This window comes from Syzygium oleosum, unplaced genomic scaffold, assembly GCF_021117445.2.
Source record: "Syzygium oleosum isolate NSW1041296 unplaced genomic scaffold, Sole_v2.1 Sole_v2.08, whole genome shotgun sequence".
Lineage (NCBI taxonomy): Eukaryota > Viridiplantae > Streptophyta > Magnoliopsida > Myrtales > Myrtaceae > Syzygium > Syzygium oleosum.
The window spans coordinates 4211796-4228355 of NW_026607492.1; the positions used below are offsets into that span (position 1 = coordinate 4211796).

At 40.2% G+C, this 16560-nt stretch overlaps 2 protein-coding genes across 5 annotated transcripts; both read left to right on the forward strand.

Moving 5' to 3' along the window:
- Positions 1–497: 497 nt before the first annotated feature.
- Positions 498–8505, forward strand: LOC115685614 (uncharacterized). Of its 3 annotated transcripts, none has more exons than XM_056314173.1 (11): positions 500–692; positions 1479–1537; positions 2238–2378; positions 3872–4018; positions 4297–4443; positions 4722–4868; positions 5154–5306; positions 5523–5699; positions 5894–5991; positions 6566–6776; positions 8003–8505. In XM_056314173.1, the coding sequence occupies exons 2-11, from the start codon at positions 1483–1485 to the stop codon at positions 8086–8088; spliced, it is 1362 nt and encodes a 453-aa protein (XP_056170148.1). In that variant the 5' UTR covers positions 500–692; positions 1479–1482; the 3' UTR covers positions 8089–8505. The 3 variants fall into 3 exon arrangements, with proteins under 3 accessions (XP_056170150.1, XP_056170148.1, XP_056170149.1); XM_056314174.1 differs by having other exon boundaries at positions 502–692; positions 5550–5699; XM_056314175.1 differs by lacking the exon at positions 4722–4868 and having other exon boundaries at positions 498–692.
- A 1420-nt stretch (positions 8506–9925) lies between these two features.
- Positions 9926–16534, forward strand: LOC115686774 (uncharacterized). 2 transcript variants are annotated; one of them, XM_030612179.2, is made up of 9 exons: positions 9926–10172; positions 10966–11024; positions 11680–11826; positions 13009–13164; positions 14444–14679; positions 14797–14879; positions 15511–15622; positions 15838–15912; positions 15995–16534. In XM_030612179.2, the coding sequence occupies exons 2-9, from the start codon at positions 10970–10972 to the stop codon at positions 16172–16174; spliced, it is 1044 nt and encodes a 347-aa protein (XP_030468039.2). In that variant the 5' UTR covers positions 9926–10172; positions 10966–10969; the 3' UTR covers positions 16175–16534. The 2 variants fall into 2 exon arrangements, with proteins under 2 accessions (XP_030468039.2, XP_056170154.1); XM_056314179.1 differs by lacking the exon at positions 9926–10172 and adding an exon at positions 10548–10715.
- Positions 16535–16560: the final 26 nt, after the last annotated feature.

Here is a 16560-nt window from a genome sequence, read left to right on the forward strand (position 1 = left end):
CTCTAAAAACGTTTGAAATGAATTGAAAATTGAAATACTCTCGTTCTTGACATACGTTTCAAGCATTTGAAATTTTTCTCATCCCAAAAAATAAGTACTTTTCCTTAAATTTAGTAATTGTACAAGAGACGAAAATTTTATTTGAAAATCATGTAAGTACAAGTATACGGCGTTTCTTATTTTAACACGCCGGTGCTTGCACGCCCTATTCCATTTCGTTAGGGATAGTTTTAGTTCCCTCACCCCAGCGAATACTCTCGTGTTTTATGTCACAGAGTTCAGACGAATCAGTTTAAGAACATATGTAGTCCAGTAAACGGATACGTACCTAGTCTCTAGACATTGTATTGTAATTTGGGATAAAATTATGAGAACAATCTCGCCCGATTTTTGTTTTTTTTGTTTTTTCCTTTTTTCCTCGTTTTTGTATTGTCGGACAAATTAATTAACCGACTGGGACTAGGGAAAGCAAAACGGGCTCTTAAGGTTGTCCCTTCCTCTGCCCACCCCGCTTCCTGCCTCCTCCACGCTGCTCTCCTGTCCGCAACCGCCACCGCCGGCGTCGCGCCTCAAGGTCCGCTTTCAACCGCCGCCGCCGCCGCACTCCTCCTCTCGACAGCCGCACACGCCGCCGGTCGCTCACCCCCGCGCGTCCTCTGCCGCTGCGCCCTTAGCGGCCGCTTGCGCCTCAGGTTCGCTCCTCTCTCTCTCTCTCAGCTGTAAAGTTCGTGGCTTGAAAGTATTGAACACGGGATCATCTGTTGTATCCTTCATTGCTTGCCTGTTCTTTGACGACCACCTTTCTTGCTGAGCATAAGAACCGAACTTTAACTGAGCTCAAGAAGCAGATTGCTTTGTGGGTGGTTCCCTCCCTTGAACGTTCATTGTGGAGTGCTCTTAACATGATGATGGTAATCATGCGGATGCCTTTTTTCTATTCCCATTTCAAGCAGGAAAAATTTGCCCCTCGGTCAAAGGCGAAGGCATGTTCTTGCTGAGACCCTGTTGCCAATTTGCAGTGTGGGCGAATTACATTAAATTCATTCATTCTTCAGATTATTTGAACGAAGACAACGTCGTACCATATTCGTGCGTGCTAGTTTTAGTTGAAGTACGTAGTTTGTGTATGAGGACGCTCCTGTGGCAATGCTTTTGAGGTCCTCGTTTTGTTATTGATCGGTGATTTGCCCGGAAACAGCCGGTTCTCTAGTCGCATATCTTAGGACTCCTCCACCACCTCATCAAACCAAGCTTTCTTGTAGTTCAGTCACATATTCTCTGTCCTTTGTCCATTTAGAGCCATGCTTGGTTCATCTGGTCAAAATGCCTTGGTTTTTAAGCATGTGCATGCCATCTCCCAACATGTTGATGTCCACGGGATGTTAAACTGTTGCTACAAGCAGTATATTACACATATAATTGAGTGTTGATAGCATTTGTCTGATGGACTCAATGTTTTTGGTTTTTGATGTTTATAGAGCAATGTCAGATCAAGTGGAAGTAGGAAGCATATTGAAAAAGCAAGGACAGAAGAAAGGTAAAGATTTTCATTCATGGCAGGTCAAATGGTTTAGGAGTTAGCTTGATTATTTTGTCGTTTTTCTCCTTGCCTTTGCTTTCCCACATACTAGGTTGGTTAAGGTGGTAAAAGAATGGAAAAATTGGGATTGCCTGGGAATAAGGGAAAAGATAGAGAAAAAGGATCTACTGGGCAAACAGTCAATGGGGTTGATAGGAGGCTGAGGATGGTATTGGTGAACCAAGTGTTGCTTCAATAGTTTGCATTTGGAATAAATTCATCAGACTTCAGTTTGATTTCCTTCTTCATTAGCCTAGAATTTCTTTTTGCTGAGCATATGGTATTTCTTTGCTATAGTTGTGTTTCTGAAATGGAAAGTCTAGGGGGTTAGAATGGGAGAGCTCTAATGAAGGGTACACCTTTCATGATGCTTTCAGCTATTATTTCCATTGCACTTGGCTACCTGGCATTTACTTTTCTCTCGAGTTCGACCATGCCTCTTTTTGTGAGTATCTTATTGTGCTAAATGATCGTTATGATTATACTCAGTTGTAACTAGAGTGGCATATTGAAATACTTTTATGAAATAACTGAGTAGCATATTGAAATGAATAATGCTACTAGCATTGCAAGTACATGCTTTCTGTGGAGGCGAACATTGGCCATTGACCTTATTTGCTACTAGTTTTCAATATATGTTGCATTTTCCACAATGTAGGTAGGTCAAAGGGATCTATCAGGAAAAAAAGGAAGGATGGCAATTCAAGGGATAAAGGAAACCAAATACTGGAAACGAATGGTGGACCTGACAGAATTGAGGTTCATCATACTTCTATGGTGGATGAACATTCTGAAGGAAGTACGTACCTTATGGTAGCCAATACTGGCCAATATTAATTTTTTATGTATCATCAAGAAGTTCCCAAGACGGGATTCTGGTGTTATATAGTTTGTCATTGGCAATAACTGACTGATATTGTTTGCTTGTTGATAATTGCAATGGAAATTGACCGGTAACAGAAGTTGTAAAAGTTGGAATTTTTAGTTAAATTGCAGTGTCTTTGAGGATTAAATGGTGGATCACATCATAGATTTATGATCTTGCTTTCCTGCTAAATGCTAAATTAAGCTAGAAAACTGGGATTATAGCATAATCTGATTAGGATGAAAAATCATTTTCTGGTTCTGCGATATGACTACCCTCACTTGTGCATGCTTTTTGACACATTTACGCGACACTTTCGACTGAATATATGACCAGTGGGTTGGGAAAATAAAATAAAGGTGACTGTATTGTGCTTGCGATTAATACACGTGATCATGAAGCATGGATCCATCCTGAAAGCCACCTATATGCGACAGGACCAAATGAAGCAATGCTGAACACCTGAAATTGAGACTAACATCCATGAAAGTTGAAGAACCAGAGTAATGGAGGCACTTAGTGCATGCTTTACCTGGAAAATATTTGCACAATATAATGCAAAACAAGATGTTGAGAGTAAATTAAGTTATTGCAGGTGTTTGTTGCGTCAAATCTGTGGTTATTCTTGAGGAGGATAATGGTGCAAATTCTGATATAACAGGTCTTCTTGACATAATGTCTTCATCTGTGGATGGTAGTCTCTATGATGGATTTCTTATCAATCTTGCTTAAAGGGCAGGGGTCAACACTGAGATTTTGACGTTAGGAAAATGTAGTTTAGTTTATCATTAATTTGATCGAGAAAGTGATACTCCTGGGCTTGCTGAATGAGAGGACACGAGACTCAGCCAAAGTCTAATGATCTGACTGGTCCTAGAATTTGCGGGTGCTCCTCTGGAAAGAATTCAATCACGTATTTCCCCCATATAAGCAAAAAATAGGCATTGAGAGCATAGTGAGGTAGCGTAGGATGTACTGTGGTTATTCTTTATGATACTGTAAACTCTGATTGTTGAGTTGTGTTTGAGGATCTTCCTCACAGCTAGCTCTATCTTTAGGTTATAGTAATTTTTTTTATGCAAAAAGAATCTTCCTTATGGTCATTGTTTTCTCTAATTAATTTGATCTAGAAAGTGATTAAGCCATTGGGATGGGTTTGAGGCTATGAATATATTTATGTGGAAGGGGGTAAAAGACTATTGGAAATCTAATGATCTGACTGGTCCCACAATTTGTCTCCTATTTTTATCAGGGTCATGCGGTTGATACGGATCCTAAGATTCTATTATGTCACTACTGTTGATTGAAGTTTGATGACTATGTAATCATGTTTTGAGGGCACTACGCCATGAAGGTGGCGAAGTATCACATTTACTTCATTTAAAAAATATTTGTTCTCATTGTTATTTGCCTTATCCATGATGCAGGTAAATTGAAGAAGGTGAAGAGGAAGAAGAAGAAGAATCATGACTTGTCAGAAGGTGACCACCCATCAACAAAGTATGATGAACCTGATCAAGGAGAGGTTCATCATATGTCATTGGGGATTGAGGATGCTTCTGAAGGAATGAAAAGTAAAAGCTTTGATGCTTGCTTATGCTTATTAGTGCTACATACAGTTCATTTCAATATATCCCGCCAAAGAAAATATCATCTTGGCTATCTAGCTTTGAGATTATCTGGTAATAGGAAAATGATAGTATGTAATAAAGGAGTTACCTGATGATTCTACTTCGAAGGTGACACGCTTATTGTGAATAAATGTAGATAAGGCTTGCAGATAAATGTCTCACCCCATTCACAATATAATAAGCATTTGTTCTCATTGTTATTTGCCTTATCCATGATGCAGGTAAATTGAAGAAGGTGAAGAGGAAGAAGAAGAAGAATCATGACTTGTCAGAAGGTGACCACCCATCAACAAAGTATGATGAACCTGATCAAGGAGAGGTTCATCATATGTCATTGGGGATTGAGGATGCTTCTGAAGGAATGAAAAGTAAAAACTTTGATGCTTGCTTATGCTTATTAGTGCCGCATACAGTTCATTTCAATATATCCAGCCAAAGAAAATATCATCTTGGCTATCTAGCTTTGAGATTATCTGGTAATAGGAAAATGATAGTATGTAATAAAGGAGTTACCTGATGATTCTACTTCGAAGGAGACACGCTTATTGTGAATAAACGTAGATAAGGCTTGCAGATAAATGTCTCACCCCATTCACAATATAATAAGCATTTGTTCTCATTGTTATTTGCCTTATCCATGATGTAGGTAAATTGAAGAAGGTCAAGAGGAAGAAGAAGAAGAATCATGACTTGTCAGAAGGTGACCACCCATCAACAAAGTATGATGAACCTGATCAAGGAGAGGTTCATCATATGTCAATGGGGATTGAGGATGCTTCTGAAGGAATGAAAAGTAAAACTTTGATGCTTGCTTATGCCCATTAGTGCTGCATACAGTTCATTTCAATATACAAGAAAATATCATCTTGGTCATCTGGCTTTTGAGACTATCTGGTAATAGGAAAATGATAGTATGTAATAAAGTAGTTACCTGGTGATTCTACTTGGAAGGAGACTTACTTATTGTGAATAAATGTACATAAGGCTTGTAGATAAATGTCTCACCCTATTCACAATATAATAATTATGGATCAAATTATTTTGTTTACTGGTATTTCTTGTTTCACCTTTATACCAGGTAAGACTCAGAAGGCTAGGAGAAAGAAAAGGAAGGATCGCGACTTTTCGGAAGAACATGTCCAATTACTGAAAAAGAACGACAATTTTGATATTGGGGAGGTTTATCCTACCTCCTCCTCAGGGAATGGAGATACTTCTGAAGTAACAAAAAGTAAGGAATTAGACATTTGTGTATGGTTATGAGGAGTATGTGAGAGTCATTGTCAAGATGTTCTTGAAAAGGATATTGTGGTGGCTCTGAGGTTATCTGGTAGTGGCTGAATCCTATTTTTCACCTTGGCAATATAACTAGAGGCTTGCAAAGTAGTTGTTTTGCCTGACAGATAAAATATTGGTTGTTGAAGATAACTCTATCTTCTGTGAGCAGCGATTGATTGTCCTTCCCATGCTGTAGGTAAGTCTAAGAAAGCTAGGAGAAAGAAAGGGAAGCCTCTACAGTCTCCAAGAGATATTGATCAAGTAGTGGCTAAGAACTCTGAACCTGATCCGGATAATGTTCATCAAATTTCTTCTGGGGATGAGGACGAATCCAAAGGAATGAAGAGTATGAAATTTAACTTTTCCTTTGCTAGCCATTATCTTTCATCACCAAGATGCACTTGGAGAGTCTTGCTAAATAGGGTTGAGAATTTGTTTCAATCTTGTCACTGTCGACTTCTTGGAGCTATCATAGTGAAATTTTTCCAATTGCATTGAACCACGCTGTTTGGCCTTCTTCATTTGAAATGTGACGTACAGAGTGGGTGATGGAATACTATCAGACAAGACCGGGGATAGAGACATTGCAACAAAGAATTGATGAATTTATAAGCACTCACGAGGCAAAACTGGAACAGGTATTGCAGATCTGTTGATTCTTTACTTCTTAGTTGCTTTTTTGAGTGTCCTTGAGTATTGTCTGATGTGGATAAAGGTCATCCACCTATCCCTGTAAAGTGTCAGCATATCCTATTAAGGTGCAATGTTTCGTGAATAAAAGAGTATTCTCAATTTAAGTACCTCGCCGTCATCTGAAAGATATGCTTGCCCAGCAGGATAACTAGGTTCACTGATGTTGTTATCTGAATATAGTCCCAAAGCTAAAGAGTCGGATTTAACATGGCATGGGTGAACGAAATGATAAAGTGCCTTCTTGTCAGCAACATGAGGTTTTGGCCATGTTTTACTGTCTTTTGCTGGTTCAGTGTGTATGTTTTCCCTGTTTTGTGAGACTTAAATGTTTGTGCATTATTCTTGTATTAGTGATATGTACTTCAGATACATGATGGTTGGCGTTTGTACTGAGCCGAACGAAGAATTATCATCATTGTCTATCCACCTATGCTTGAGCTTTTAATTTATTTCTTTCAGTTTGTCGACAGTTTTCAGTTAGCCCCACTTGTATTCACGTTTATCGTTCTTGCTTCACAGGAAAGAAAAGAAAGAGAAGCCCGTGTTGCAGAGGGAGGATGGACTGTGGTAACCCATCACAAAGGAAGGAAGAAGACCACAGATAGTGAAAGTGGAATTGTTGTTGGCTCTGTTTCCCAGGCTGCCTTGGAGGACAAGTTGGCTAAGAAGAAGCGCAAGGAAGTTGGGTCGGATTTTTACCGATTTCAAAGAAGAGAAGTGCAGAGGAATGGTATGATAAATTTCTCTTGTAGCTTAATTTCGTTCTTTTTAGAGACTACCGCTTGGGTGAGAGCCAAACTTGTTATTGCTAAGACAATACTACGAGCATCTTTGGAATATTGAAAACCTACTCACCTGTGTCGGTTTTGGGTATAGGCACCCTTTTGTTGAAGGTCGTTCGAGTAGCTTTTCTTAGTGTTTTTTTTTGCATATTGTTTCAGCTTTATTCTCCTCCCTTATCTGCTCCTGCTTGTAGAATTTTACTTCATTAACATACCATATTGATTTTCTGTACTGATATCTAAATGAACTATTGTCAGACCTGCTAGATAGGTCCTTGGGGTGATCAAATGCATTAAGAAAATCAGGAGAATACTTGTTCCTTTTAGTTGAGCTTCTCTTCACACTTCTATAATGCTGAATACAGTGTACTCTTAGCATATCTTTCATGATGCAATAACTTGCCGAGATAGTATCATCTGATAATTTCTGAATTGGGATGATTGCGCGGGTGACATTTCGATATTTTGCCAGATCTGACCCATCAAGAGAAATCTCCTCATTCTTGGTTGTTTCATCGAAGATTCAAAATATCTGCCTAGCTGTATGGAGCTGCATACCATGGGCCATATTCGGATGTGCGCCTATGCATGTCTAGTTGCATATGTTGTCTGTCTGTAGCTATATGCAGGCGCATCATGCATGACATGCATTCGAGCTTGTATAGCCTGTCTGTTCTCCCGTTTGCGCAAGCGTGTGCGCTTCTCTTATCCTGTTTTTAAGCCTTCATGATGCTTACCACTGGATAACCTTCATTGACTACCATTGTCTACCTTGTTGGCGTTCATAAAGTTTCGATGTTCTTCCAGCATGTTGATTTCTCCATATCATTGTTCAATAGGTGGTTTCTTTTGTGAGGAGGAAGAACATCAAATATGGTTAGCACATAACAAAAGAGAGATTTCTTTCTGATATTGCTGTAAACACGTTGTTGATTTGATTGGGTCAAATATGTGATTGGATATAGGGAAATGCATCTTTGTGGTGTTGCACACAAACGTCCATGTATACTGGTTTTAGTTTGCACAGATGAAGCATCATTTCCGGTCAAGAATTATTTTGGACCATTTGACCTACCGTTTCCTGCTGAATGAGCAATCTCTGCATTGAATATGTTAGAATTTTTCTGGTGATGAGGTTATTGTCATTTTTTCTTATAATTTTCTTTTGGTGCAGAGATAATGATGTTGCAGAGTAAATTTGAGCAAGATAGAAAGCGAATACAACAGTTGAGAGCTGCCAGGAAGTTCCGACCTTACTGAAACCGCTGGATGACTCTGAGTCCTGGCAAAGGCATTCATTCAAGTGACGGATATGTTACCTTGAATGCTCTCTTCGAAAACTCTGGGAACTTCAATTGGCTAATTTAAGGTGCCACCACATTTTTTTTTTCTCTTTTTGAAGAAAAAATAGAAAAGGCCCACCGCGGCTGAACCCAACATCTCATTGTTCCAATCTATTTACTTGTTTCTATGGCCACTCCACCGTTCTCATACATAGTTACATGGATAGATCTTGAAGTTTTTCGTCGAAGCATTTCCAAGGCTGGAAATCTCACGTTGAAATGAAATGTAATCACTATGTTTTGCTTCAGTTGCATGTATCATTCATCTATATTAAGCATTGAAACAAGAAAATAGCACTTTTACTATGTAAACGAGAAGTCGGTTCTCTGAAAAGTCTAGGACATTGGTTCGAGAAACAATGCAGCGTGGGAACTGTAGACAATTGAAGGCGATGCATCGTTTCAGCTGAGAAAAGATGGCATGCTCTGTGTGATGTCCCAGCATGGGACTATTATTAACTTCTCACGCCCACGGTGGGGGAGCTTCACAGAATGAGTGAGTGAGGAAATGCATTGGATTCCAGATCCTGTAGTGCAAACCTCGTCCTCGGCCTTACGGAGTGATCTGACAGGACTTAGTTGTAACCTTTTGTGAGCCGAAGGTGCGGTTAGATCCATCCTTCAGTCCTTTGCTAAGTTCTCGGTATGTCGGCAAAGCTCAAATTGGCCGTTGGTCGACTCGAAAACAATCCGAAGTTCTACCGACATGCCTCTGGACCTTCTTTCCGGAGCTTCACGATAAAGCCTCAAAGTGGCCTTGCAAGTACTTAACCGAGAAAGAAGTGGCTCAGGGACGTGATTCGTGTGGCCAAAAAAGTCCAACGCCGTAAAAGAGAGAAGATCTTCTTCCCTCTACGAATGAGAGCCATCCAATTGAAACGAAAACACAGAAGTTCAGCGACGAGAAAAGAAGATCTGATTATCTAGCAGCTCCAAATAGGGGGTGGCAATGGGCCAGGGCACAGTTCGGCCCGGCTTGCTACGAGCCGTGCCGGGCACCCCGTTAGCGTTGACCGGCCAGCATGACACGCAGCCGGTTGCCATGTCAAACAGTCCGTTCTTGGCATGGCCTGCTGCCGGTGTAGCGGACCGTGCCGGCAACCCCGTTAGCATTGGCAGGCCAGCATGGCACGCGGCTGGTTGCCATGTCGAACAGTCTGTTCTTGGCACGGCCCGCTGCTGGGCCAGCCATGCTCGGTCCGTACCGGCCCATTAGCACGCCCTACTTCCAAGCGGGACTCAATTAGAACTCGAAACGAAGACCCGACTATACACAAAGCAAGTGAAACTCTCGGATGATCTGTAAATTGATTTTTCATAGTCGGACGATTCAAGGTTCGGGATATTGAATTCGAAAGCAATCTGGAATTCAGAACTGACTTTATCTTCCCATTTTCCGCGGTCGTGAGATCTGAGAAACCTTCAAAAGCGCCCTATAGGTTCGTGAATAGGTTTATACTTTTCGTTTTTATAAGGAAATTTTCAAATTTTTTGGAAAATGTATTCAATTCACAGAAATTAATAATTAAATAATGTGCTCGATATTTTTCCTTCAAAAGTTAGAATATGTTGTATTCTCGTTCCGAATATTGTAAGTTTATTAGTTTTTAAAATAGGTGTTTCCACTCCAAATTTGTTTTTCCGTTTTTTTGGGGGACTATATATAAGCGTTTTCAGTTAGGTAAAAAAGTAAAATAGAGTTTAATATAAAATGAACAACTTTGGTCGGACGACAAATAGAGAGACTAGGGAAAGAAAAGTTTGTTCACTCGCCCCGCCTCTCGTCTCCTTCCCTCCCTCCCTTCCGCCACCCGGCTCGCCGCCACCGCCGCCGCCGCCGCCGCCGCCATCGGCGTCGCGCCTTCGAGCCTCAAGGTTCGGCCACCGTACCCATTCCTCTCCTCTCCTCTCCTCTCCTCTCCTCAGCCACCCACGCCGTCGCTCGCTCCCCGCAACACGTCCTCGGCGGCTAAGCTCGTTGGCAAACCGCTCGCGCCTCTGGTTCGCTACTCCCTCTCTCTCTCTCTCTCTCTCTCTGTGTGTGGTTGGTGATTTTAGTTGCTAACAGTTCATGAATGCTGAGGACTTGTCCGTGATTAACAGGCCATCCTTCATTACTTTAGTCTTCTTTCGCGAGCACCTTTTGCTGTCCCATTCGCCAAATGTTTGTTTTTTTTTTACATGGACAAGAGAAGGCGATGCAAATGTCTGAGCATGAGAATCCATCTTTACTTAAGCTCAAGAGGATAAGCTATCCTGGCTCACTCGATATGATGATTGTTGTGCGGATTTTTGTTTGCCAACTGCAAGCAAGCAGGGGAATTGCTTAGCCCCGTGTTATCAATCGTTCGATATATGCAAGTAGCATCGAATTCATTATGCTTCAGAGTATTTAATGAAGATGCGTCGTATCGGAGTAGATGTGCGCGTCCTGATTTTGGTTGGAGTATGTGTTTTGTGTTTGAGAATGTTCCTCTGGCAATGCCTTTGAGGTCCTCATTTCGTTATTTGATTAGTGGTTTTCCCAGAAATCCCGTATTTGATGTAAGTGACCGGCCTTGTTAACCCAAGCTTTGTCGTAGTTCAGTGATATATTCTTTGTCCTTTGCCCATTAGCAGTCTTGCTTGGTAAATCTGCTCTATAAACCTTGGTTTTTGAGCATGTGCATGCCATCCCCCTACTTGTTAATATCGATGACATGTGAAGCTCATGCTACAAGTGATATATCATGCATAGAGTTGAGTGTAGCATTTGTCTGATGGACTCAATTTTTTCGGTTTTGGATGTTTATAGAACGATGCCAGATCAAGTGGAAGTTGGAAGCATAATTGAAGAGCATGGAGAGAAGAAAGGTAAATATTTTCAATCGTGGCAGGTCAGATGGCTTAGGAGTAGCATGATTGTTTTGTCGTTTTCCTCTTTCCTCTTGCTTTCCCAGATAGTAGGTTGGTTTAGGGCAGTGAATGAATAATGGAAAAAAGTGGATCATCTGTTAAGAAGGGAAAAATAGAGAAAAAGGATCTAGTGGGCAAAAGGTATAATGGTGTCGATGGGAGGCTGAGCATGGTAACCATTTGTTGCATCAATAGGTCGGATTTGGAATTAATCTGACTTCAGTTTGATTTCCTTCTTCATTAGCCTAGAATTTTTTTCGCTCGAGCATATGGTATTCTTGTCGCCTGTTGTGTTTCTGCAATGGGGCAAATCTAGAGGGTTAGAATGGGAAAGCACTAGTCAAGGGTACACCATTCTTTCAGCAATTTTCGGCCTTGCACTTGGCTACCTAGTACTTAATTTACTTTTGAGTTTTACTTTGCCTCTTTATGTGAGTATCTTACTGTTCTTATTGGTCGTCATGATTATACTCAGTTGTAAATAGAATACACATTAGCATATCAAAGCATAATGCTTCTAGTCTTGCAAGTATGTGCTCTCTGTAGATGTGAACTTTGGCTACAGCACTTTTTTTCCAAGTTCTCATTGTTTGTAGCATTTCCCGCAATGTAGGTAAGTCAAAGAGACGTGACAGGAAAAAACAGAAGGATAACAAGTTAAGGGATGAAGGAAATCAATTACTGGAAACGAACAGTGCACCTGACAGAAGCGAGGTTGATCATACTTCTGTGGTGGATGACCAATCTCAAGGAATCAGTAGTATGTAGCTGTACCTTATGTTAGCTATTACTAGCCAATATTTTTATTTATTTATCATCTAGAAGTTTTTAATACTGGATTATATAGTTTATAATTAGCAATAAGATTCTGATATTGTTTGCTTGTTGGTGCTTGCAATGGAAATTTACTTGTAACAGAAGTTGTAAAAGCTGGAGTTTTAATTAGAATTGCAGTGTCTTTGAGGATTAAGTGGTGGATCACATCATAGATCTATGATCTTGGTTTCCTGCTAAGTGCTAAATTAAGCTAGAAAAGCTGGGATTGTAGCATTATTTCTAATTATGATGTTAAAACTCACCATTCTGGTTTTGCCATATGGCGACCCTCTCTCTTGCGTATTTTTTGACACCTCTGTGCAAGACTTTCGACTGAATATACCTTACTGGGTTGAAGAACAAAGGGAATTTGACCGTATTTTGCAATTAATACGCACAATCATCATGAACCGTGAATCTATACTGAAAGCCACCTATATGCAAACAGAACCAAATGAAGCAATGCTGAACACCTGACTTGAGACTAAATAAGATGCAGTGAAGGACGAGAGTAGTGGAGACACTTTTTGCATGTTTCTCCTGGAACTGGCACAATTTTATGAAAATTGAGATCTCGAGAGTGCGTGAAGGTTTTCCTGTTGTTTGTTGGGTTGATGCTGTGGTTGTTGTTGAGGAGGACAATGGTGCAAATTCTGATGGTTGAGTTGTGTTTGAGGTCCTTCACATTATGGCTTCACATATGGATTGTGGTATCTATGATGATTTCTTATCGTTCTTGCTCATGTTTACTTCAACAGTGGTAGGGGTGAACACTGGGATTTTGATGCTAGGAAAATGCCTTTTTTAGTTTAAATTTATAATTGAGCGAAAAAAGATCCTTCATGGGCTTGCTACATGGGAAACTATACTTACTTTGGTAGAGGACAAGAGACTCTTGCAAAGTCTATTGGTCTGACTGGTCCTACAATTTTTCAGCTGCTCCTTATGGCAGGATCATATAATACGATCTGGCTTGGATCCTAGAATTGGATGATTACACTAGTGGGATTGAAATTTGATGACTACGAATAATTGTGTGCTGCAAGATGAGGGTTGTGAGATATCAGTTTTACTTCATTTGAAGCATGGATATCAGACCTTTGATACTTGCCTCAACATGTTGCAGGCACGTCTGAAAAGGCTAACCAGAGGAAGAGGAAGAAAAGGAATAAAAATTTGTCAGAAGAAGGTGATCAGCCATTGAGAAAGAATGATGAAACTGATCAGGAGGAGGTTAATCATATCTCGTCGGGGAACAAGGATACTTCTGAAGTAATGAAGAGTAAGAAATGGAATCATTGCTTATGCAAATTAAGTGCTTGTGTGTGTGGGGGTTGGAGGGTGTGTTGGTATGGGTGTTTGTGTGTGCATTTGTTTGTGTGTGTGGTGGGTGGGTGGGTGCATGTGCCAGTGCATGTGTATTTCTGTCATGCACGATGGCGTAGTAGAAAGGATCAAAATTATGTGATATATTACTGAACTGCTACTAAGGAATTTCCATGAGGAGTTAATTGATAATATTATTAGCAGGAAGACATAGGGCTTGCCATCGGTTATGATTGAAACATCTCGACTAAAGTAAAGGCAAAAGGGTGGTTTATACACTTCTCTAATAGAAGAGAGAAGTCACTATAAACAAACATTCAAGAGTTCAAGAAAGAAACGCTACCAAGAAAATACAATGAAAAACATATCATTAAGTTACTACAAAAAAAAAAAAAAAAAGAATAGTTCCGAGAGATGAGACTCCAATTGTCGAGAGGAAGATTGAATCCAAGATTGTTTGCAACAGTGAAGATGTATTGGTCGTCTTAGCAACTTCAAAGTTAAGTATAAGGAAGGTTAGAATCTTTGTTCAAGATTCAAGAAAGGGCTTTTTAAAGAAGGATGGTAAATCTATTATCACTGCAAGATTAGATCATAGTTCATGGTTTAGTTGATTCTCCATTGTGTTAAGTCTTGTAAAAGTTATCATTTCTAGGAGAGGATGAAATCAAGTTGTAAGGCTACTCCAAGTAAAGGTAGTTACAATTTAGTTTTCACCTGCCTTTGTACTGTAATATGCTTCTGCTTTCAGTTGCATGATATATTCTTGTTGCTGTTATTTCGTCTCTGAATTATGCGTTTCGCGTAAAATTATGCTTGGGAGTAATTTAACAACTATGCATGCATGTAGCAATGTTCATGGTGCTAGTAGGTGCACTAGTTAAATTGCCAAAAAGGAGAAAATGCAGGATGCCATCAATTTGTTGCTGTGTGGATGGCATTCTTCATGTGCCAGTAAACTGAAGTGTATATATAGCATTGCTAAAGGCTCACATCCTTCATGTGCATAGACTGCATGTCTATTTTGTCTCTGGTTCGTGTTGTCTATGTTTTTTTGTACTGCAGCAGTGTGTATATCACTTTGCACCCAACATACTACCTTTTTAGGCCATGTTTTTCAAGGTGGTTGTTGGAGTTTATGCTGTTCTTTCCAGTGCATGGAGAAGAATGCATGTACAATGCGTGGAACAGCACTGTCACATCTTTATGAAAACATAGTCTGGCTTTCCTGGCAGGTAAGGGTGAGAATGGTGATGGGGTTGTGGAGGATGATTTGAATGAGCCAACCATGGGGGAAAAGCTTGAAAAATTAAATTTGGTAGATGGTGGAATAAACATAAGCCACGAAAAACAAGACCCCTCCCCTCTTGCCCAGCCTCGCGCTGACTCTGTTAATGTTTTGCTCAAGCAAGCATTGCATGCTGATGATCGCGCCCTCCTATTAGATTGCTTATATACACAAGACGAAAAGGTTTTCTTCTAACCTTATCTTCATGTTTCTGGATAATTTTAATTATTTACATGTGGAAATAATAATAATAAATCATTATGCTGGTGGTAATCATGTCAAACTCGTTTGTACTGGCAGGTTATAGCTAATTCAATCTCTCTTTTAAACCCATCTGATGTTCTTAAGCTTCTGCAATTCCTCATATCCATAGTTGAGTCGAGGTGACTCTCTCTCTCTCTCTCTCTCTGGGTTATTTTAATTAATCTTTAGGCATTTTGTACTGGATGATGTTAAACTTGTAATCCACTGCCAAGAGTTACCACACTTGGGGAAAACACTCATTGACCAAGGGAGCTCAATTACTTGCTAAATTGAAGTTAAGAACTGTTTTCCTGTTCACATCTACACATGTTACAGTTGCTGTCTTGTTCGACCGAAAGCTACCTTATTTCACTCGCTTCATGTCAATTGCTTGTTTTTTCAGTAAAGTATATATATATATATATATATATATATATATATGTTATAATGAGGATATTCAGCTTATATTGTAGAATACAGGTGCTGAACCTGCTGGCCAAACTATCATATGAATTAGAGTGGTCAATATTTACTGTCCTCCACTGTCGTAGCATATAGGGTTGGCCCATAAATGTCTAGGTACTCTTGCAGAGTTTTGTGTGACCTCAATGCATAATCTCTTTGAGCTTGGCCTAAATGCAGGGCAGCCTTTGTATTTGATCCCACTTTCAATTTTTGCCTCAGATTATGCCATCATTATTTTGAACGAGTTTTTGAGCACTATGCTGTTCTATCGGGGCCTCTCTCCTTCATTTTGCTTTGTTGCTGCAGGGGCGCTGTGCTTGTATGTGCTCTTCCATGGCTGAGAAGACTACTACTTCAGCACTCTAGCGGAATAATGTCACAGGAAGCTTCGCTGGTTGCGTTGAATTCTCTGTATCAGGTCTGAAATGGTGGCCGGCTACCATGTTAAGGAACTTTTACGCGCAAATAAATATGGGCTTCAGAAGAACGTTTTACCTTCCAATATCACCTCTTTTACTCGTACTGTTGTGTATATTTTTTACCAAATCTCGAGGTTGTGTGGGAAGATTTTTCCAATTTCGTGACATGACTTTCTTTTCTTTGGATTTCTGATTTGCTTGTGGTCATTTGCAGCTCATTGAATCGAGAGTGTCAACCTTCCGGCCAGCTCTTCAACTATCTGTCTCTTTGGACGTACTTTACGCAGGAGTAAGTATAATTAAATGCGAAGTTGGGATTTGTTCTAAAGTTTGGAGTGTCAACTGACCCCCCGTATATGCTCCTTGAGCAGGTAATCGATGAGAAAGAGGAGGAAGATGCTCCAGTGAAACCAGTGATTTATGAAGACCATGACAGTGAAGAAGAGGAATCGGAAGATGCAATAATGGACATCGACCATCATAGCCCTGAGGAGGAAACATCTGACATAGTGTTCGAAGGAGATAGTGATGCCGATGAAATAAGCGACTAAGTTGGCTGACAAGTCATAAGAAAGAGGTCCATAGGTATACATTAGAAGAAGTGTATATGCCATCTATGGAATTTGATACTGGTCAAAGCAAAGTGCAGTTGCCACAAGAATGCGTCTCTTCTTTCGGACCCAGGTGGTTATGTCATAGGAGACGCTATTCTAACATGGATCTAGACTTAGTGAAAATGCTGGAGAACTCGGGCTATTACTAGAATACTGCAGACATTAGCTCAGCATGTCCAGTGACTTATTCGTTCAAGTTTTGTTCTGATCTCATTTTTGTCGTCCTTTTGCGATGTGCACTTAACAGGACTACTACTCTATACCAAGAAATGCTCAGAGATAGCTGTTTTTTCCTCACCTTGCCGGTTGATGCCTTCATTTTC

Bases quoted from the DNA above. Each gene is read 5' to 3' on its own strand.
- LOC115685614 (XM_056314173.1), top strand. From the start codon at position 1,483: ATGTCAGATCAAGTGGAAGTAGGAAGCATATTGAAAAAGCAAGGACAG. The intron at 4,019-4,296 runs GTAAAAGCTTTG...TCCATGATGCAG, and splicing joins TGCTTCTGAAGGAATGAAAA to GTAAATTGAAGAAGGTGAAG. The intron at 4,444-4,721 runs GTAAAAACTTTG...TCCATGATGTAG, and splicing joins TGCTTCTGAAGGAATGAAAA to GTAAATTGAAGAAGGTCAAG.
- LOC115686774 (XM_030612179.2), top strand. From the start codon at position 10,970: ATGCCAGATCAAGTGGAAGTTGGAAGCATAATTGAAGAGCATGGAGAG. The intron at 11,827-13,008 runs GTATGTAGCTGT...AACATGTTGCAG, and splicing joins CCAATCTCAAGGAATCAGTA to GCACGTCTGAAAAGGCTAAC. The intron at 14,880-15,510 runs GTGACTCTCTCT...TTGTTGCTGCAG, and splicing joins ATATCCATAGTTGAGTCGAG to GGGCGCTGTGCTTGTATGTG.